General features: G+C 38.3%; 1 protein-coding gene across 1 annotated transcript; it reads right to left on the bottom strand.

The window, feature by feature from the left end:
- Positions 1-15,008: 15,008 nt before the first annotated feature.
- LOC108985991 (F-box/LRR-repeat protein 15) lies at positions 15,009-23,240 on the bottom strand. The gene is made up of 17 exons (XM_035690913.1): positions 22,448-23,240; positions 20,939-21,200; positions 20,722-20,854; positions 20,423-20,522; positions 20,152-20,349; positions 19,760-20,030; positions 19,577-19,675; positions 19,379-19,467; positions 19,102-19,201; positions 18,833-19,003; positions 18,040-18,192; positions 17,616-17,776; positions 17,341-17,539; positions 16,224-16,690; positions 16,059-16,122; positions 15,531-15,617; positions 15,009-15,398 (listed from the first exon to the last, which is right to left on the bottom strand). Exons 1-17 carry the CDS (start codon positions 22,861-22,863, stop codon positions 15,318-15,320), a joined length of 3,051 nt encoding a protein of 1,016 aa, XP_035546806.1. The 5' UTR covers positions 22,864-23,240; the 3' UTR covers positions 15,009-15,317.
- Between the last annotated feature and the right edge of the window lie 855 nt (positions 23,241-24,095).

Here is a 24,095-nt window from a genome sequence, read left to right as displayed (position 1 = left end):
ATCAAGGACATCTCGAATGAGGCGAATGAATGGAAGGTGCAAACCATGCGTTAGGGTACAAACTGGGAGAGCAACTCTCCCCGAGAAGCCTTCCTCATCGACGACGCCCTCCGAGGGAAGAGTGAGAACCATGGAGCACCACATGAACCCCTCAAAGAAAGGTAAAGTTTGACCGTCAGAGGATCCAAATGCAGAATGAGAGGAAACCCTTGATGGGGCTTGGGCAGAAGTTCGGCTAGGAACACGGGAAGAACCACACTGAGCCATTGTTGTATGATCTGGAAGAAATGAGATCAAAATGGTGAAGGGTGAAGGGTGGCGAGTCTTTCTTGAAACTTGAGAAGAGAGTTAAGGAAGGAAAGGAAACAAGAAAAGGAAATGATGCAAGAAGATAAAAAAAAAAAAAAAGTGGAGCGGGAAAAAGAAGCAATGATGAGGGGATTCTTGGGAAGGCGAAAGGATGACAACACCATCGGTTATCATTTTTGAATAAAAGAAAAAATGAATAGAAGTGCAGGAACAATTACGAATGACGTGGGCCATGTCTTTAACATAACGGGAAGTTGAATCTTCCAAAACCTGCACCTCAGTTAGGATAGACCCTTAGTAGGGTAAAAGGAGTAACGATCCCAGGGGTCGTCTATCTACCCCAAACTAGCGAGGTAGAGTGGAAGTGCAAATTGATGAATTTTCCATGTGCAGACACGAAGAAAATTAGCAGGATAATTGGAAGGGATATGGAGGACCTCGAAGGAATAAGTCCATGTGGTTGAGGGCCCAAGTCTGAGGCCTTAATAATCGGGGCTTATCTGCAAGTCCAGAGATTGAACCTATGGACACATGTTGGATACTTGGATAATATAGAGAATAGATAACGCTTCCGATGGATCAGAAAAGCTATCCAACCAATTTATTCAAGGGTTATCCAAGATAAACTTTGGAGCTAACTGTTATCAACACCTTCATACTCCTATAAATAACACTTAAAGGTAACGTATTGGTCATTCATTCATTCTTATACTTATATTGGGATCACTTCTCTCTAACTTAGGCATCGGAGTTCTACTGGACACCTTGTGCCTTTATCTCATCTATTGCAAGTCATCGATGCAGTTGGTGGTGTGAAACACATCCTTAACAATGGCCCAACTATTTGAATAATTGAACTATTATAACTTATGGTTTGAATCTTCTATATATGGGTATAGTTTATTTATCTACTAGGGTTTAGGAAATGCTACAAAATTAAAGTTGTGCACTAGTAGTTTCACACTGCCTACACAAAAATTGAGGAGTCCAAAGAACACTTAAAAATCTAATGGAGCTCTTTAAGTAGAGATCTTTAAATTAGACATATTGTTTGTAATTAAAATAGTTGATCGCATTGCGATCTTTTAATGTTCTAGTGAACTATGAAATGGCCTATTTTAAATATGTATAGTATTTTTAGATAAATAAATGATTGATTGTGAAAATGAATAAGTGAACTTTTATCACTACCCTACATCCCAAGAAGGGTAAAATCTCAATGAAATTCTCCTAGAGTGATATCAATATGGCTGATAACGGACAATCAATGACCTTGATGAAAGCTTACTAGCCTAGGGCTTGCCGTCTCACTGGTGAGGCCAGAGTAACATTCTTCAATGGGGTGTACAGATCTTGGGTCGAGAACCAATTGAAAATGATTTTCAATGGGGGTACATGGATTTCGAGCTAAGACAGAACCAATGACTCAAATCCCGTTTGGATTCAGAGATGAGTTGAAATGGTTTGTGAATAGTAGAATAAAATATTGTTAGAATATTATTTTGTTTTGGGATTTGAAAAAGTTAAATTGTTTATTATATTTTCTGTGGAAATTTGATAAAGTTATAATGATGATATGAGATAAGTTGAGATGAATTTCCAATCCAAACAAGTTACATTGTTTAAGGGGTTGTAAGAGCGTGGCTTGACAAAAGAATATGAAAGATAGGAAACAAAAATAAAGAAATGATATTTATGTTAGTAAAATTTGAAGGATGTGATTAGGTCTTGAGTATATATTGTTATGTCAATTGTGAACTGTCTCATGCTTCTAGAATTTTCTGTTCAATTGATGTGGTATACTTCCCTTGTTGAGTATTCATTGTATTAAACTTGAGAATAAATAGCCAATAACCCATTGTGCTTTACCTTGCTTGAGATTCAATCCTTGGGCTGTTTTTTTTTTTTTTTAAATTAACCCCCTTGTCACAAATTCCACCCATCCTATTTAATGGAAGACTCATATCACTTTCTAGAGCTACCATGTGTTGAATTTTTTCTTCTTACTTAAAAATATTCAAATAAATTGAAAAACGTTGGGTGGAGGGGGAGGGACTCCCTCTGCTAGCCACCCTATGGTGGTCCAAGTGGCAGCCACCACATGAATAAGGTTGCCCATCACTTGGCGGCCCTTTTTCGACCACCAATGGCAGTCGGAGCAGGTGGGTTCAGCTCCAGGGTGGCCGACCATGCTGTGACAACCGAACCAACCTAATCTAAAGGCCACTGTTGGCCCCTTCTTCGCAACCCAGGTGGTAGGCAACACCTGAACCACCATGGGGTGGTTTGATTTGGCCATACATGGCGACCAATGTTTTTTTTTAATTATTTTTTTATTTTTTTCATCTATAATTATTATATTTTATGTACTACGTATCTTTTGTTAAGTAGGATGGATGGAATTTGTGATGAAGGGATAAAATTCTAAACGTGTGATAGTATGAGGTTTTAATCCTCAAAGAAATTGCACTAGGGCCAAATCTCAACTAGGGTAAAGCATACGGGGTTATTGACCATTTATTTCTTAAATTTAATGTTAATGTTTGAAGACTTGGGCAGCACAAAGCCTAAAAGCAATCCCTGGCATTAGTGAGATGTAAATCTTATAATGGAGGCCCACCTACGGCACCGGTAAACTGAACCGCAGATTTCATTGCAAGTATAATTGACCCAACTGTGGAGGTGGAGCACAATGAGATTGAGGTTGAGCAAGAGGAGAAAAGTTTGACTGGTTGTATAAGATGTAAAATTTGTACTGCAATGTAATTCTCTAGTTAAACAATTTAGTATTGTAAATATTTAAATGAGAAAAGCTTGGAACAGGTTATGGTGTAAAATTGTAATTTACACCATTCAATACAAAAAGGACACATAAGAAATTCATGTTATTTACAGTGGGTGCGAGTTTAAAATATTACCCCCTATTTTTGTCTCTCATTCTCTTGAAGGAAGGCTTCAGTCGGTCTCCTCTCCCCTCTCTCTCTCTCTCTCTCTCTCTCTCTCTGATCTCATGAAGGTTCGTTCTCTCTCCAGACCATCTGGCCGTTGATTTCCCTCCTCTCTACAGGTTACGATTTCAAACTCGTCACCTTTAGCCAGAGCAAGAAATTGATTTGGAACCCATCTCCCTAATCTTTCTAAGTGGTTTAATACTCGATTATGGTTTATGTTAAACTTTAACGTTGGTTTCTAAATTGCATAAAACCAATACTCAATCCTCTGAGATTTTCTACTTCATATTAACTGATCATCATCATCGGGTTTTGTAAAATTAATTTTACAAAGTAATTTCAGAATGTATTGTAAAATTAATTTTAATTTCATAATGCACTACATTACTTTTATAAAAATTAAAAGGGCATCCTGTTGAATTTTCACCTAAGCTCAATTATTATGTTTTTTTCCATTAAATTTCATCATTGTATCAAACTTAACTAGAGGTTCTTGCTCTTGTAGGTTGTTGGTCCTACTACTTAGGGGTGGGCAAAAACTCCGCCAGCTCCGACTCTGACCGACGTCCGCTCTGACTCCAGTAGAGTCGGAGAAATTGGAGTTCGGAGTTAGAATCGAAGTTACTCCCAAAAAAAATGTTGGAGTCAGTGTTGGAGTCGGAGCCGGCGTGGGTCTAACCTCCAAACTCTGACTCTGATATCTAAATTAAATATATTTAAAATTGCAATACTAGTGTTAGACATATGAGTGGCCAAACAGTTGAGAAGGTATTTTGTAAATAACGAGTCACATGTTTGAACCTCAACCAGACCCATTTTTGCAAACTTTTTATTTTTATAAAACAACAGCGTTTTCTACCCTTTATATATTCATCTCTTTCTAAACCATAATCCTCTATTGCCTTCACTCCTTCCGGCTTCTATTACACATTTCCTCTGTTTTCTCTCTACCCTATGCCGCTACCCCCCCTCTCTCTCTCTCTCTGGACATCAACGAAGAGGTTTTGAGACTAGGTTTGGAGTCCTACTTATTTTTGATTGCTCCATTGAGAGATCCAAGTTTTGAATTAGATTCTACCAAAGCTTTTCTAGGGACGAGGGTTTATATCGTTTTCTTGCATTGTCTTGTACGGCTTGTACAATTTATTTAGCTTCGATTGGTGTTTTCTTGCCGATCTAGGATTTTGATCTCAAGAAGGGATATGTGCTACGTTCAACATCCTTTTTATGTCATTTAATTGGTCCTGATATCATGTTTAGTTAGTTTTAAAGGAGTGAGATTTTGGAGAGTTTTTGTTTTTGGCAATCAAATTTGAATTGTTTTTTTTTCTAGGGGTGGAAAATCATTTTTGGATTGGTTTTTTTATTTTTATTTTTTTTTTGTGGTGATTTCTCTCATGTCCGTTCCGATGCTCTGACTTCGGCAACTCCAATTGGAGTCAAACTCTGACTCTAATTGAAGTTGAAGTCAAAGTCCGAGATGACCTCCTACTCCAATCGGAGTCAGAGGTGGGCTTTCCAACTCCGTCGGAGTCGGAACCCACCCTATAGTGTTGCTTCCAGTGCCTTCTCCGTTTTTTGAGAGAGTGAGAGGAGGGGGGGAGAAACACAGAAGGGGGAAGGAGGTCGATTTATCCCCTACAACTAATTCTATTTTACATTTGCTAAAACTCATACGTGTCAAAGGTTGATTGGGTGGTGTAAATCTCCTATAAGTCACCTCATCCTGCTCCCAGGCTCTCCCTATTTAAATATCTAGTTGCATCTTATTTGACAGGATTCATGATGGATGGAATGAGTTATTTTGAACTTCATCTCTCATAGAGTCTATTGCACTCTGCACACGTGAAAGTTTTACATGCTTAGTACTAGGGAGTGGCACTTCCCTAATTACCTTGCCTTTGTTAGGAGAGGGGCTGATCAGTACCTCTAGACTAATGCCTAACGGGCGAAATAGAAGAAAAAGCTACCTATGCATATGCCGTGAAATTTAAAAATCCAGCAAGTTTTTAACAAAACAATAAAAACAAGATATCCTAATTCAACAATTAATTCTTTTACAATATTTAATAAAAAATTTCAGTCAAACAACAAAGAATGGTGATTTAAGTTTTGCACCTTTTTGCATTTTTTATTTATTTTAGAAATAACTCCTATAATGTGAATTACTTGGAAAGATAATTTTCAATTTTTTGATAGTAAAAAGATTAGTTTAAAAATAATATCAATAATTTATTTTCTAATTTGTTTTTAATTTAAAAAACAGTTTAATAGAAGGCTAGCCCATGATAGCCCAATGGCGGCCTAAGGGTATGCTATTTTTTTTTTTTTTTTGAAAGAGAAATCTGATCTCATTAGATTAAAAAGAGCTTACAACAAGGTGAATAAACCAAAAGATAAAATGCTTAAGGTTATAACATCTCTTTAGTAACAATATGCTCAATACAACTTGGGCATTGTTCAATATCATATAGATCCTCCATGCTTTCCAGTCCAGCTTTTGCCAATTGATGAGCTACCATGTTGGCTTCACGGTTGGTATGTGTGGCTATCCAAGTGGTGAATGAGTCCATCACTTTGCGAGTGTCTCCTATGAGGCAACCTCCTATAGTCAAATTTGGGGTGCTGGTATGTAGTAGATCAACCACTTGCTTTGAGACCCCTTCTAGACAGACTCGAGATAGGCCTAACTCCTTACAAAAACCAGCTGCTAGCAGTAGACCATAGGCCTTTGCATCAAAAGGGGTATTCTGAGGAGTCTGTTAGCACGAAGGGTGCCTGTGACTTGACCTTGGTGATCTCTAATGATGACCCCAATACCAATTTTCCCCTCACCAGCCCTCATAGCAACATCCCAATTCACCTTGAAACAATCATCAGCAGGCTTGGACCACTTTGGCTTCACACTGGGGGGTTTGGCAATTGCATCCCTTGAATCCTTGAGTGCCTCTCTAAGTGATAGTAATTCTGTCTTGGCCTGTTGGTACAACATTATAGGATGTTTAAACACTTTGTCACAGATGAAATCATTTCTCCTTGTCCATATGCCTCTCAAGATAGTTGCTACCTCTTCATGTTCTGGTGTGTCGAGAAGGTCCATTAGCACTGCCCAAATGTCAAAAAGCAAGTCACTGTAGTAAGTCATCTTTTGCACTTTCTTACCAGTTTGACACCAAACATCCTGAGCTGCTATCCATCCCCAAAGAGCATGTCCAGAGGTTTCAGGATACTGCTTACAGATGGGACATAAGTTGGTTTCAACTACCTTCCTCCTTTGTAGATTAGCAAGAGTTGGGAGAGCCTCGCTACATGCTCTCCATATGAACATTTTTGTTGCAAGAGGTGTATCCAGCTTCCATAGTTTCTTCCAAATCAGTGTCTCTCTGGCCTTATCAGAAATCTCTCCTTCCAGATGTCTATCCATGTCTCTGCTAAAGTGATAAACAACTTTTTACCGTGAAGAGTCCATTGTTAGTCCAAGGCCAGATCCTCACATCATCCCTACCACCCAAGCTGATAGGAATAGCTTTAATGGCTTCAATTTCCTGGTGAGAGAAGAGTTCCAATAGAAGGATTCCTTCCACTTTTTCTGTTGGGGGTCTATGAGATGACTAACTTTCTCACACCAACAATCTACATCTCGAGTGGATAACACCTTGCCTGACTGAAAACCTGGGATCCAGCTGTCTTTCCAAATGTTCACCTTTGTCCCATTACCTATCCTCCACATGATTCCCTTCCTTAGCAAAGTTAGACCTGCTTGAATATCTCCATGCAAATGATGGTCCTGGACCCAGTCTTGAATCTAGCAGACCCACCTGGCTAAAATACTTCTGTTTAAGGATCATTGACACCAAAGAGTTTGGATTATGTATAATCCTCCACCCTTGCCTCGATAATAGAGCTAAATTGAACCTTTTAAAGTCCCTGAAACCAAGGCCTCCAGACTCCTTGTTGGTACTGATTTTGTCCCAACCAACACACTGAATTTTAGAAGTATCTTCATTATAACCCCACCAGAATTTCCTAAGCAGTTGGTTTAGTTTTCTGATGATAGAGACTGAGAGCAAAAACATCCCCATGGCATATATAGGAATTGCTTGGAGGACTGCTTTAAGGAGAGTTTATTTCCCTGCTGCAGAAAGGTACTTTGTCTTTCAATTGGCTACTCGAGACCATGTTCTATCCACAAGGGAATGGAATGCTGAAACTTTTGCTCTTCCCACAAAAGCAGGCAATCCCAAGTATTTTTCAAAAGCTCCAAATGATTTTATTCCAACCAACTGTTATACCTCTTGTTGAGTGACAGGTTTGGTATTCTTACTGAAAAAGATTAAGGATTTTTCTTTATTCAACACCTGACCCGAGGCCCTTTCATAGAGATTAAGGATGTTAAGAACACAATTGAGCTCCTCAGTGTTAGCTTGGCAAAACATAAGACTGTCATCTACAAAGAACAAGTGGCTTATTGAGATTGGACCTCTCCCAATTTGAATAGGAGTTAAAACATTGCTTCTCTCAGCTCTATTCAATAGGGAAGTCAAGACTTCAGCACATAGTATAAAAATGTAAGGGGATATAGGGTCCCCTTGTCTAAGGCCCCTTGAAGGCCAAAACTTCTGTTGAGGATCCCCATTAACAAGGATGGAATAAGATACTGAGCTAAGGCAATTATGTAAGGTGTTAATCCATTGCTAAGGAAACTGCATCTTGGACATTACTGCAACCACAAAGTTCCATTCGACTCTGTCATATGCCTTGCTCATGTCAAGTTTTAAAGCCATGAAACCTTTTTTTCCTTTCATGCTTGTGTTCAGGAAATGTAATACCTCATATGCAACTAGAGTGTTATCTGTGATTAACCTACCAGGGAGAAAGGCACTCTGGTTCAAAGAAATGAGTTTAGGGAGGATGGTTCTCAGCCTATTTGCAAGGGTTTTTTAGACAATTTTATACACGACATTGCACAAACTGATAGGTCTATAATCACCCACTGTGGTTGGATTTTTTACTTTAGGAATAAGAGAGATGAAAGTGTCATTAACCTCAGATAAGCTACCACCATGATTGAGAATTTGAATAACAAAGTTGCACACATCCTCACCCAACAACTCCCAATATTTTTGATAAAAATGGGCTGGGAAGCCATCAGGGCCAGGGGACCCCAATGGATTCATTTGGAACACAGCAATTTTGATATCCTCCTAAAAGAATGGAATCATGAGCCAACTTTTCATCTCAAAAGCTAATGTAGTATCCAGACCAACTAGACATTCCTCAATATTAACAGGACTAGATGAAGCAAAAAGGTTTGAGAAAAAAACCAGTAAAGGTGTCACCAATTGCTCCCTGCTCAGTAATCAATCTATCGTGTGAGTCTTCAATACTTTGGATTGTGTTGGTCTTCCTTCTTTGGCTAGCCTGCAAATGGAAAAAGTGAGTGTTTCTATCTCCATATTTGAACCAATGTTATTTTGCTCTCTGCCGCCATTTCAGGTCCCTTTCTGCAAGTGAGATCTCCACTTCTGTTTGTAATTGTTGCATTTGTGCCAAGTGTTGTCCATCACCTATATTTTGTAGGTGACTTATCTTATCCATTTTCTATGCAACCCTCTTATGGTAGTGTTGATGCTTAGACTGGTTCCAGATCACCAATCCCTTCTGGCATGACTCTAATTTTCCTCTAATGGACTGAGACTCCCCATTCCCTAATCTGACCCTCTTCCAAACCTCAGTCACAACTGTCAGGCTTTCTTCTTTGAGCTCTCATGCAACTTCATATCTAAAGCACTTCCCTTTCTGCACTTTGCCCTTTGTGGTAGTCTGTTTTTTAATCAGAAGAGGAGAATGGTCTGATCTAAGTGCAGCAAGGACAGTGCACGAGGCAGATTGGAAAAGGTCCTCCCATTCTTTATCTACAAGAGCTCTGTCAATTCCTTCCTTGGTGAAAGTCCTCCCCTTTCTATTATTTGACCATGTGAATCTTTGCCCCTGTGCATGAATATCACTGAGGCCACAAAAATCCACCACTTGTCTGAATTCCTCAATCTGTCTATAAGATCTGTGGCTGCACCCCATTTCTCCTTTTGGTGAAGGATTTCATTGAAGTCACCTGCACACAACCATGCCATAGGTGTTGAAGGCCTTAGCATCCTGAGAAGTTTCCAACTACTGCTTCTCTTGGCATTATCTAGGTGGCCATAAAAACCTGTGAACTGCCAAGTAGACCCAACTTCCTCCTGAATCAATGTCATGATGTGCCACCGTGTGTAATTCAGTATTCCAACATGCCAGTGTTCTTTCCAAAGTAGAGCAATGCCCCCACTCATCCCCATACTCGCCACTGCAAAACAGCTATCCATCTTTAGGCTTCTCCTGACTTCCTCTATTCTTTTATTTCTACACATAGTTTCTACTAGGAAAACTAGGTTGGGACACTTTTCCTTAGTGAAATTTCTAAGGATATTAACTGTCCGAGGGTTCCCAAGCCCTCGGCAGTTCCACACCAGTACTCATTGGTATTGACAGGGCTAGGAACCAGCCTCTGCCAATGCGCTTGTGTTTTCCTTGTTGTCTGCCAATGGTTTAAACCTTTTTTCTCCATGTTGTTCTATCTCAATGAGTCTCTTACAACCCCTCTTATAATGATCCCTCCTAGTCCAGATAGACCTGTTTACCAAGGTCTCATTGCCATCCCCTCCAATAAGGTTGTCCCCTCCTCATGCTTGCCTTTTCCATCTTCTGGAAGAGACCCTCTTGTTGGCCACTACAGGATTCTCCTTAAAGTCTAAGACCTACAGGCTCCCTCCCATATGGCTCTATGGTTTGCCCTGTTGAATTGCCCCATCCCATTCTTTAAGAGGATCTCTCTCGTCTTGCTTGAGTCTCTCATGGAATCCTACTGCTGGTTCCTTGCTCTAGTTAGACCTTTGTGAGTTTGAGACTCCATAATTAGGATTAACTGTAGCTTCTTCAGACAAGACCCTTGATGGTTTGGTATGGGTAGGTTGACTTTCTATGGGCACTTTATGGGGGAAATTGAGGAAGATAGGCGTAGATCCACCTTTATCTGATACGACCTTAGTTGACTGCTGACCCTGATCCCCTTGATGATCTCCTTCCTGAATAACCTCAACCTGCTTCTGCTGATACACTGCCGAATAAGACAAATTTTCCGTTGATTTGTTTGACTTTTCCTTTTTCCTGACTTATGGTTCTCTTGCTTCTTCTTTCATCCCATGCTGTTGGTTGTCACCATTAGAGCCCCTGTATTTACAGCCATCGAAGGTACTCGTGTTCTTTGATTGTCCTCTGAGCCATGAGCCAAACTGTAGTGAAGACTGGTCTGTGACCTGTTGATCATGGCGAGATCAAGTGCAGCTCTTTCCTTTATGGAAGAGAATACCACACTGAAAACAAAAGTTCTGCAATCTTTCATACTTGAAAGATATCCAGAATTTCTTATCTCCTAACATGAGCCATTTACCTCGCATAAGAGGTTTGTGAATGTCAATGGCCACTCGTACCCTAAGGCACCTTCCCCATGCACGTCCATCTGCCTCTGCGTCCACCCTGATAACATGTCCTATTGATGCTGTGAACTGTTCCCCGAACTCCTCCATCATGGTGGCCAGTGGGAGGTTGTGTAGTTGCACCCAAAACGATTCAAAACCAAAATGAAGGCCATCAACAGATACTGACCCGTCCACCTCTAGTAGAGTAAGCAAGTTTCTATCAAAACACCAGGGTCGACCACTAAGGACCTTCTCTTTGTTGACTAGGGTCTGAAATTCTATCAGGAAACTTTGGTCCCCTAGCTCTTGGAAACGAACCCATCCTTCTAACCTCCATAGTTGAGACATAATTCTGAAAGCTTCACTATTTATAATTTTATCAGCCAATACTTTCCCAACTATGCAGTGTGTTCCATGTCTCTCAGTATCCCTCCTATCGTCTTCTTTGACATGGAAAAAAGAATTTTCCTCCGTAGATAAATGGAGTCTTTCCTATCGATTTACCAGATCCTCAGTTTCCATTCTAGATTCAAAGAAGTAGACCAAAAAGACCAACTCACAAGACGTGAGAACTAATCCTTTGAATTTCTTCAAAGGCACTAAAACCTCACTCTACCTCCCGAGAGAGAAAAGAGAAGGCACTCCTGGATCAGCAATCCTTTTAATTGTTACCTAAGGGCATGCTTGGAGAGTGATGAAATAAGAATCTTGAAAATAGTAATGAGATAGTTTAAGTTAATTTTTTGGATCAAAATTTTAAATTCTAGAATCACCAAGAATCTATTTATTATAAGCTAAAACCCATCAATTGTTATCTTAAGATTGACAAAAAATGAACTGTAACAATAAATATTGAAAAATGCAAACTCAGTCGTGTAAATAACACTGCAAAATATGGGCAAAAACGAAAACCAATAACTCATTTTCCCATCACATTCAAAAGTCACAATCGAGTGGTACGCTATTCTACTACAGGGGTCTGCCTAGAAGACGTTATTTAACCTCATATCATCATCTATATCCATCAAATAAAAGAACCCAGGATTTTTGTACTGCATCCGTAAAAAGTACACTCGGAGCGCTCCAGCACCACCTCCGCCAAGTCGTAGATGTCTTGCCTTGTCAATATAATTACGACAATCATTGTCCAAAAATGAGAGGTTCTCGAATCCACCCGCGCCAACAACAAGAGATTCGTAACTCATATTCGTTCTGATGTCAGCCAAATCATTTGTATCTAGAACCCTTTTGCTGCATCACTAACTTCTCTATTACATCAGAGGAAGCGGGATTTCTTTAGACTGAGACTGTGGTTATGGATATTATGTACTGTCGTCAACCGAAGCATTCCATCTTGCCTTAAGGCATTAATCTTTACCTTACATTTCGTCTTTCTTGTCAAACGTGGGTTAGCAACATTCAATGTCCTATTCCAAGCCTTCCCACCACGGGCACAAGTAAGGGTGACATATCTAACAGACTCATCTTCTCCCATCTCAATCAATTTTGTCATCACCTCAAACCCGTATTTCTTATCATATTCCTTATAATAACTTAATAAATCTTCAAGGGAATTAAACTTCATTCCCAACTGTGGCTCCTCAATCGTATCATCATCATCCACTTGGACATTATGAGATTTTCGGCACTGCCATCATTAGGTTCTGTAGGATTTGGTCTATCCTCAATACATTTTTCAACTCTAGGAGATCCACATGGCACTTCAGTTTCCCCACTATCAGGTTTATTATCATTTGAACCAACTATTCTGCTTGTGGTGGGGCTTGTATTACTGATAGGAGTTGGAGGCAATGTTTTGAATACCGTACCGGAGGATGTACCGGTCAAAGCATTGGAACGAAATATTTCGGTACCGGTACCGTTTCGGGATAGTGTTTCGGGATAACATTTCGGGATAGTCGATATATAAATAAATTATATTCTAAAATTATATTCCAAAATAATAGTCTATATATAAATAAATTATATATATAAATATATATATATATAAATTATAAATAGTCTAGTCTGGATTGGGGGTTAAAAAATAAGATTGTAGTTTGAAAAAATGAAAAAAAAAAAACACTGGCCGAAATATCGGCCGGTACAGGCCGAAATATTGTCCGGTACGGCCGGTATTTTGGCCAGTACAAAATAGATATAGTACCTGTACCGGCAGGACGGCTAGTACAAAAAATTTCGGCCATACCGGCTGGTACAGTACAAAATTCAAAACTATGGTTGGAGGTTCTATGATATGTTGAAATGGGTAACCAGCATTCTGCAATAAACACAAAAAGTCTGCAATTAAACTCCTACAAAGAAGCCCAACTTATTTTCTTTTATAGGTGCAAACCAACTTATTAAGAATAAATCTGGATCAGTTATCACCACTTGTATGTTGATTGGATATTGGTTGCCAACTGGATATGGTAGAAAAGTCGGTGACCACGTAGGCACTAGTCCAAAGTAACCAGGCATGTAATTTGGAATGTTTGGATTAGTTGATGGTATGTTCTAACATGTTATTAGATAAAGTTATTGATGTATTTTAGAAATAAATATCGACTCAACAATACCAATGTCATTTATATATTAAATCATATAACATACATATCTTGGATGGAGGATTTGAGTTAGATAATGTTCTGCGTAGTTGGCTGTTCTTTCTCGTTTCCCATGCTAAAAATTAGTACAAACTATGAAGACACCCAATTGGCATTTAGCAGGTGGGTTTTTATAGCTAGAATAAAATAAACTATAATGCAAAAGCAATTAAAATGTCATTCAAGCAATTAAAATGCCGAGTGAAAGGACATGGGGGTTTTTAAAACTGGAGGACAGAGAGCTGGTGTTCAATTTGAAAGCCAAACCGGCCTAGGAACAAAAAAGAACTCAAAACCATAACTTCATCGAAATCAGCATTTACAATTATATATATTCAACTCCGTAGCCTTTCATTTTTGTAATAGAAAGTTCAATGAAATATAATAGAACTAGCATGAAGGATTTTCATTTTTGCAATAGAAAGTTCATCAAGCTAAGCATAAAACCATGAAAATTGCACCTCACATACTTATACGAGGCAAAATAAACTAGATTTCCATTACATTACATAATTATAAGGACTCTCCCAGTAGGTACAACTTTAATTTAAAGTGCTTAGGAAAAAAGAAAATGGTACAAGTTTAAAGTTTTCAAATACTTGGCAAAGTGGGTTGGTTCAACATCAATCAGTTCTCATGAACCTCTTCAACTATGTCGCTAACTACAGCATTCAAGTCATCGTTATCATTAACTTGAAACGGTACCATACATGAACCAGATCTTAAACTACCAAATTTATAGTAGCAAATGAACAAACAGATGGGATCCACTTTCTTTTTCTTTTTATTTTTCATCCACTGATGGACATGATGCGTTTGCAACTAAAATCAAGCTTAAAAAACACACCCCAAGCAAAGATATCAAAAATGGTCTCTATATAAAGCTAATAAACAAAGCCATTTTTCACATAAAAAAAAAAAAAAAAAAGAGAGCAACCAGAGCAACAACCCAGCTAAAATGTCGATGAAAGAAAAACCCAGCTAAAACCCAACAAGAAGCCGTTCTCTTATCCAGAAATGCAGATGAAAGAATAGGCCTAAAACCCATAAGAGAATACCACATAACGGATTGAAGATCGCAAGAGAAGACCGCACAACGGATCGAAAACCACAGCTCTGCTCTGGTTTGAGCTGAAAATAATTCCCTCACTCCACCGTTATGTTTATGGGTTTTCTGTTTTTTTTTTTTTTTTAATATTATCAACTGCCACATCAATCACGAGGCCACGGCGGGGTTAAGAGCCGGGGGTATATAGATAGCAGTACTGATTTTGAAAGCACCATTTGTAAAGGACAATATTCCTCTATTCAAAAAATATATGCAAACCCATTAAGCATTTAACAAGCACATTTTTTAAAAGGTCTAATTTAAAATACTTAAAAACATGTACTTAAATGCTGTCAATTTTTTAAATGGGGCTGGACGAAACTTCTGGGGGGAAAACTCTCCGTCTGTAAATTACATGACCGATAAAAATCAGCAAGGGCAAAACTACATGACCCATAAAATAAATTAAGAAGCAATAATATATATTAATTAATTTACAAGCAAAGACATCTTGCTGTATTACATAAAGACATCCATCCATCCACGTCAATTACCTTCAAAGTTCAAAGCAAAACACCCCACAACAAAATAGATGCCAACAATAGGAAATTGATGGCGGTTTACTCGGCAATTGAATCTACAATGAGCAATTAATATAAAACAATCATCAATATTAAACAAAAATAACTTATTCTATTGTTACATAAAAGCCAGCTACATGAAGTACCTTATCACCAAACAAACACCAACAACGAAAAATAAAACATAAGATTTAAGGCTAGAAAAGATGGCATTTACAATATATCTGGCCCAAATCACAGATCACTTGTCAAGCTGATTGCCTCCTGAGATCATCGCGGATACAAATGAAACAAAGGATCCTATCAAATCATGATGGTGACAGACTGCTGAAGATACGCTTCAAACTAGGGCATACCAGACGTAATCTCCCCATGCTCATCGAACATACCTGTCAAAGAGTGAAAATAGTAATTCAGATTGTATATATGAATCCCTATACGAATCCCATTCTTAAGAGGAATTATTATTGATCTGATGTTTATACTGCACGAAACTAAAGATTGGTAGAGGCTGTTCTCACCTTCGGACAAAAGCGGACATCCAGGGTCTCCAGCATGCTACACTTTGATATGGCAGCTTCAACGGCTACTTCATCAATGTTGCAAGACTAACAAAGCCCCAATTTCAAAGTCAAGGAACGGTATTAGATTCAAACACAAACCAACTTTAAAACAATATACACCTTTTTCAACATGGAAAGGAGGAAAAAGAAGACAAGCCTGCATTGACACCAAATATCATATTTGGTGCCAAGTTTCAACGAAGAAAAACGATACACAGATGCAAACTAAGGGTACAAAACCAATCTGGAACTGGAAGAGTCCCAGAAGAATTTTACATATTGAAGTCTACAGAACATACAGCCTTGGCTGTCTGAGTTAGAGGGAATTCCTCAAGTTAACACTGTTATCCAACTACCCAATCCAAATGTCCCTAACACTGGTTATTAAAGAAAATGAATAAAAAAAAAACACAAGTTTCATATCTTCAAGTGACATGAACCAAGACAATGATTAAGGACCTCAAACATGGAATGTAAAATACATACCTGAAGAAAAAGACTAGTCAATCTCGGACACTCTAGCTTCAATATTTCCAAAGAGCAACAATTACTGATGGGTATGACAAATAAAAGTCAGCATGGATAAAAACATCATAAAGTATCACAAATTGGTTTCATTTCCATTTTTTTTTTTCAATAAAAGAAAGGTACCTCAAATTAAGAAAGCACAAATTGAAACAGGCAAGATCAACTTCCTTCAAATTTGCTGACAGAGAAAGATTGAGCGATGACAAATGGAAGCAACGTGCTGCTGGTGGAATGAAAACTTTCCTAATATTTGGACAACCTACACAGTTTAGGTTCTGTAGTAGACGGTTGGCCTGCTCGATTAGCTCGTGGATATTGTCAGGCGAAAATGTGGAAAATGAGGTATATATGCTAGGCAGCTCAGAAATCTGACCACCGCCATAACCCCAATTTAGGTCATGCATATTAACACAGCCATTCAAGCTCACATGTGTGAGGTGCGTGCAGCAACCAAGAAGTTCTTCTATAGCAGACTGACAGAGGGTCCCATAAGACAAGTCCAATTCCTGGAGAGCTGGTAGAGCACCTTCCTTGTAAAGGGGCTCAAGAGATGAGTCAGCAAGATACTTGCATGCTTGTAACTTTAAAACCTAGGAGAAGCATAGAGAAAAGGTGTCAGGCCCTTGGGTGCCATTCAATATTTTTTCTGGTCATAACTGCCGGTAACAAAAATATGATATCCAACAAACCATTTTTTTCTTGGTAGAAAACCCATTGTTAAATTTCATTCTTTTTTTCTTTTTTTGATCAAAACTGACTGTAAACCCAAAATATCACTTCATATGTAATTTTCTAAGGAATCTTACACACAACTTAATGGTCCCCCATAAACAATAATATGAACATGTACAATTGGCGTACCAATTTGAACTATTTCCTTTTTAAGTGATTTATATGATCCTAAAAAGTTTACCAATATTTATAATCAAAAAGAACATTCATGCTATGTTCTGTACAGTGATTCTCATAAATGAGGACCATCAAAAGGTTAGCCTCAACATAAAAACCAGATAATCTAGAAAAATTAATAAGATTCTCTCATTAATTTAACAAGAGCATGCATTTCAAGCCAACAATTGGAGATTTTAGCAGTTATAATTGAGAACTTAGATTAATGGTTACTCCGGTTGACAAATAGTTGGAGTTTCTTGTTAGTTTCTGCTAAACTTTCATCTCAGAAGTGGAGGAATATACCCCATGTAAAAAGTAGACTACCGATATATCTGTTTAGAGAAATTACCTTTAGTTGCAAACAAGAGTCAAAAACAGGCTGCAAATTCAGTAAAAAAGTGTATGATAAATCAAGCAGAGTCAAATGTGGAAGGCAGCGTAGGGAATAAAGTCCATCAGAACCAATTGATGGGCATGACATCAATATCAATGACTCAATCAGCGAGCATGAAGCAGACGTTGCAGACAAGCAGTCGTCCTTGAGTTGGCTGCAAGTGAAAAAGAAAAAGGAGTCAGTTTGAGCAGTAACAAAGGACAACCAAAGACTATAAAAAGCCAACTAACCTACAGAAGGAAGCATCCAGAGACGTCAAAAGTGGACAGTTAATAGATGCATCAGATAGCACACCACATCCTTTCAATTCAAGCAACACCATATGCGGTGCTTCAATACTGAGAACATTCAATTTAGGACATATTCCCAGATTCAAGGACTGTAGGCCAACCTAATAAGAAAACAATTAAAGTTCAGCAATATTTAATACAAAAAGAATGCAAATAAGTATGCGCATAAACTATATAAAAATATGAAACACGAGAGTGGCACTAAATAGCATAAAAATTTTCTGCAAGGTTTAAACAACTGGAAAAATATACTTAATGCAAAATTTATCACCTTAGCACTTACTATTTAATACTCAATGAAACATTATGTCAAGAGCAGTGTATGATACAGTAAAAGTGCATTTATGCAATCATTCTCACTTACAGGACAAAATGATGCTCTTTCAAGATGATCACAACCATCTAAGCAAACTTGCTCCAGATAGGGGCATGTGAGTTCAAGAGCAGTGATAGCCCGGCAACCGACAAGGGAAAGACTAAATAAAGAAGCACTGCAGAATCGCACCGCTGTCAAGCTCTGAACAAAGTAGAATTATCATATTAAATCAAGGGGGAAAGCAAATAAAGCTATGACTCGGTAGATGTAAAGTCAATACAATAGTAAACCACAATAGCACTGCACAACACCACAATTTTATTCACAATGACATCGGGTAGTAACAAGTTTGGAATTGAATCACAAATAAGATGAGGAAAAAAAAAACAAAAAGTGTTCCACCAAGCCAAACCATTCCACCAGGCTCCTTTACACTCCTCAATCCTTAAACCCGTGCTAATGTAGTGAGCCCCCTTCTAATATGGATTTGGAATACATGGCATATATAAACAAAGTATCAATTAAATTTTCTCATTATCTACGTACGTTAAAGCAAGTATGTCCCTGGATTTATCCTTTGCCTAAACATTGCGAACAAATGGAGGTGCTTTAAAACAAAGTATTCAAAGCAACAAGTTTAAGGTTTGGAGTTAACAAACACTACTTTGTGAGGAAACTTAATATCATACAGATAATCATTAAAGAAGACCAAACAATGATAAAGAGAACACCAAGTATGAGAACAAAACACCACTTCAATTAGGCATATTTTCAAATGCTGGGCACAAGTAAATTTAGCAAAATGATAAGTACATGAAATGAAATGGCCCAATTCACAAACCTCACAGTTATCGAGAACCAACGACTTTAGCATAGGGCATCCACCACCATCGCTAAAAACTTCACAAATAGAATTTGTTAGAGATTCACAATCTGTGAGGTCCACTTCTTGCAAAGTTTGGCATTGCAATGCCAACGTGGTTAAGCTCTCCTGCTTCTGCAATGCTAATTTCTACATGTCCATCAAACCAATTTATTAAAATGCAGTCTCTGGCAAGTGATCAAGGACATGAGGAAAAAACAGACCAAACTGCTGACCTAAAGACATACCTGAAGTGAATTTGAAGTGATGTTAATACGGTGAAGTGCAGGGCAATTAGACACCATTATAGTTGATAGTGTGGTGCTACGCAAATTCAAATCTGCAAATCTGCAGGAAAAATATAATTATAACAAATAAAAGAATGAAACAGAAAAATTTCCACCAGGGAAAAAGATGTGTGTGTGTGTGTGAGTGAGTGAGAGAGAGAGAGAGGGTGCATTTGTGTGCACTTTTCGAGGAAGATTGGGTGAAAGGGGAAAGATTAAAAGGAGCATCGGAGTTTACTTGCGACAATGTACTAATCTAATATTCTTTAAGTGTGGAAGATCCAAGGATACAGAAGTCAGTAGACTGCAATTGTCAAGTTCCAAAACCTGAAACAAATTATTAGCTCATTTTGTGACGTTGAAAGTAGCATTTACTCAAGAGGCAACAGAGACAAGCAGACAACATCAATATCCAATGTAAGCAAATCTTTCAAACCTCCAACATATAACTATGAGCTATTGCAGCCATCGAAGCAGAAGTGATACCCTCACAGCTGTGGAGCCTAAGAACTGTCAACATCGGCAGTCTAACAGACTGAAAAGAAGTAATGAAGCATGTCAGATAAAGATGTAACCAATAATTCCAGAAGGAAGGTTGTAACAAACTCTAGAAACTGACCTCAAGTGAGATGTTTGGGCAGTACGAAGCATTAAGAAAATGGAGATTAGGACAAGTGAGTGCTATCTCACGTAGAGTTTCGTCACTCACGCATGAACAATTTGACATGTCTAGAGACTCTAACTGAGAGCATGAAGTCACTGCTGAACGAACAGCAGCATCAGAAAGCTTGTGGCAAGAGCCTATATCAAGCTCAGTGAGAAGTGGGCAATTCAGCACAGCCTGAGCCATGTTACTGCGCTTCAAAGACATAGTTTCAAGTTGTGGGCACCTGTAAAAGGTCATATATTAGTAAAAAATGTCAACAGACTGACAGATATGATAGTTTACTTTTAACCTTAAAAACAGACTGACAGAGATGATAGTTTACTTTTAACCTTAAATCAGTTTACCTGACAGATACACGCATCACCCGGCACTTAGTTAGTTGAAGATGACGCAAGCCATCGTGGTTTATAAGTATTTCTTGAATACCATTACCAAGAGTAGCATCATTTACATTCAATCTCGTCAACAAATAACAATCTGCTAAAGCATGGAAAAAGGTATCCCCTAGCTGCCCTCTCCCCAGTGTCAAAACCTCCAGATTTCTAACAACCATGAAAATATATTAGCCATGATCACACAATATCAACCAGAAAAGCCAAAACAAAATCCTCTCACCTTAATGAAGAGACTGCTTTCATGACAAGCAGGTGAATAGCAGGAGCACCAGAAATATTCACTTCTATAGCATTTGGATACCTCCGACACATATCCTCGACTGCAAATAAATCCATTAAATGAGAAACTTCCTACTTTCTTTCAGCAGAGATACCGCACATAAAATGCCCACCAAAACATAGATAAACACCAGTTCACAAAGTCTCAAAAATCCATATTCTTTATCCTGTGCCTGCCATCCGATTTTTTGAACAAACTAAAAATGTAACAGGAGTATACGACATCATATCAAAACTCACATTGTTCTATAGATATGTTCCGGTTCTCAAAATTCAAACATCTCCAGAAATCATCATGTGCACTAGCTCCTCGCCACTGCCTACACACTCTGGCTGCTTGACAAAGATTGATGTGGTCCAAGAAAGAGAAAACCTGGAAGAAAAAAACACTAAAATGATTAAAAAATCGAAGGCAAGTGATAATGATAATTTCCAAAAAGTCTTAGGCAATGTATACCATATGGAGTAAATCATCCGTAAGATCCATCCGAACTTCAAAATCTTCTGTTTTTAGATCTCCAATCTCATCTCCTCCATCATCTTTCCCATCACTAGATTCAGAGGGATTCTCATCACCACCATCAGTCATGGTCGGTGAATGATAAAATAACTGATTCTCAGTTGGAATTGAAGATCCCTGACTAATATGGTAAACTCTCTCTGCAGATGACCTAGAGTTTCCAGCATTTGAACCCACAGAAGTTGGGAAATGATAGACACTGCAATAAAAGGTTTTCTTCAAGTAGGTATTTAACATATATAGTAGGCATATCCAAGTCAAAACCAGAGGGAAATGACAGTCACTGCAATAAAAGGTTTTCATCATGCAAGTGTTCAACATACATAGCATGCATATCCAAGTCAAAACCAGAGGTCAATTCTTGAATAACTTATGCAATACGCAAATCATGATATCAAATCCAGACTGTGTTCAAATCTCTCCAAAACAGTTTTTCCTTAAGATGAAAAGGTTCATGCATGCTAAAGGAAATCAGTTTCCACCATGTTCCCATTGGGAAAATAGTAGTACTCACACATTTGCAAGATGCATCACACATTTGCAAGACCCATTGAAGGCATGATCTATGGACCATATGCATTGGTGCATGGCGCATGAGATACATAGATGAGTGCACATCCACTTTACATAAGAACAAGACTGAAACACTTCCCGACCAAAAGGGACTACCTTCAAAGGGTTGGGCTCCAATGAAACAAAGGCACTCACTTCAACCTTCTATTAGTCCGTAATTGAATAGCACAATTTAATCACAAAATCCAGAGCCCCAGAAAATATAAGAAAGAAATCCTATAAAACTATTGTAGTTGTACTCCTTTCTGCTATTTTTGCATGCCAAGTGTGATAATCGTGGATATAATGTCAAATCTTTAGGGCAGAGCAAGTTTGTGTAGCATAAATATCCACCCAAGTCCTAGTGGATAATTATACAAAATGCACAATAAGTTTTTTTACATATAAGATTTATTGACATACAAAACTCACAACAATTCGCAGCATGCTACATTTTTATTTTAATGCACCAAAACTTAAGCCCATATATATACTTCCGATACTCTTTAGAGAGAGCACATTGCATCCCCCATTAAAATACCAGCAACGCCTGCATCATACGCAAAAAATAAAATAATAAAAGCAAGAAAACAAAAGTAACATTCAACAATAAAGTCATACAATTACACTTAAAACGCGGCCATTAGGATATCAAGCACGATCATCGCCAAAACAAGCTGTTTTTCTAACTACAATCTCAGAGTATACACTCACTGCCTTCCTAATCTTTCCGCCAACTCAAACCACAAATGGAGATGCAAAAAGAACATTAAAATTACAGTCAGAACGAAGTTCGATTCCAACGAAATGAAATTCATCGAGGGAATGAAGCAAAATACATGTAAATTCACACAGCTACACATGCATGCAAACATTGTGAGATGAGAAACTCACTGAGAATCAGAGTGAGCTTTGAAGCGCTTATGGTGATAATCATGACCACGATCCTCGACACCACCAGCCGCCGAAGCCGAGCTAGCCTCTCCCTCGGAGCCTCGCGAGATTCGAAACCACGAGAAGAGTGAACCGGCGCGCGCCGCCCCCTCCCAATGCGCAGCCCCATCACGTATTGCAACGGCATCGTCATCGTCATCGTCTTCGAACAGCCTCAGCTGCTCATCCCGCCCGCGACCATTCCCCGCGAACCCTAGTTGCTCGGATTCCTCCTCATTCTTGACTCTGCCCTCAGGATCATCCTTGTCTCGGAAAACGTTGTCCCCCATAGCCTCCCCTTTATCTTCCTCTCCTAATTCTTCTCTGTCGTCCTCTTCTTCCCTGGTAAAGCATAGACAGAAGCACCAAATCTTCATGCACTCGGAGGTAAAGACAAGACCTTTACGAACCCTAGATCACGATCCCACACATTTCAACCCGACATTCACACCACAATTGCAGCAGAAATCGAGGAAGCGACGTCGGAGGCTCCGAAACCCTAGAAATCAAACCGTCGACTCGATTTGCAAAATCGGATTCTTTGGAAGATTAAATAAGAATTGGTCAATATGTGCAGATATTTATAAAGAGAGAACACAGAGTTGTTGACAGATATTGAGGGGATCTGAAGGGATCTGATCAGATCTTGTGAGCTGCTTTGTTGTGGACTTGCGGATGTTATCCAGGAGTGAGTTCGAAACTTCGTATAGAAGTTGGAACGCAAGACTTGGGTTGGAAGGACACGACAACGTTTTGGTGCCTGTTTTACAGCGTTTCTGTTGTATAAGATGAAGTTTGAACTCAAACCAAAAAACTAATATCGTTCCCAATTGTAATCTATATTTTTTTTTATTTAAAATAACTAATTCAATCCTGTTTTTTCTATTTTAATTAACAACTTTTTTCAAAGAACCATCCAACAACTTATTCAAATTTCTTATCTAATTCATTTAAAAATAAAATATATAAAAAACAGAAAATAATAATAATAATAATAATAATAAAGAAAATAGATGAAAAGAGGGAGAAAAATAAATAATAAAGAGGAAGAGGGAAATGTATAAAATATCTGTAAGTGGATAAATAGTATCAAGTATAAGGGTGCAAATTGGTTGGTCCGGTTCGCCGGTCCATCATTTTTCCGAATCGGATTGGACCGAACACCCTTAGGGATTGGACTAGACCGGTAGCTATCAATTCAGTTCAGTCAGGTAGGTTCATTCGGTCCGACCTAATTATTTTTTCTTTTTTCTTCTTTTAAATCAATTAATAAAAAATTTTATTTAAAATACTAAATTAAACAAAGTGACTTATTTTCCCTTGATTCAAGTAGGCCTATACAAAGTATCCGCATACCTGGCCCGACCCGATTTCCCAACCTAACCTGAATAAAAATACTCAAACAGTTTCTCTATTTTTGGAATTTTTAACCTTTTTTCCAAATCTAAACAGTTCAATAGGGGTAATTACCCGATACCCGAACGCACAACCAAAAACCCATCCGATTTAGGCTTCGTTTGGAAGTTGAGCTCATCTCAACTCATCATTACAATTTTTTCAAATCTCAACATAAAATATAATAAATAATTCAACTTTTTCAAATTCTAAA

Source organism: Juglans regia, chromosome 6 (genome assembly GCF_001411555.2).
Source record: "Juglans regia cultivar Chandler chromosome 6, Walnut 2.0, whole genome shotgun sequence".
Classification (NCBI taxonomy): Eukaryota; Viridiplantae; Streptophyta; class Magnoliopsida; order Fagales; family Juglandaceae; genus Juglans; species Juglans regia.
Note: the sequence above shows the minus strand (reverse complement) of the source record. Positions and strands in the feature narration are given on the sequence as shown.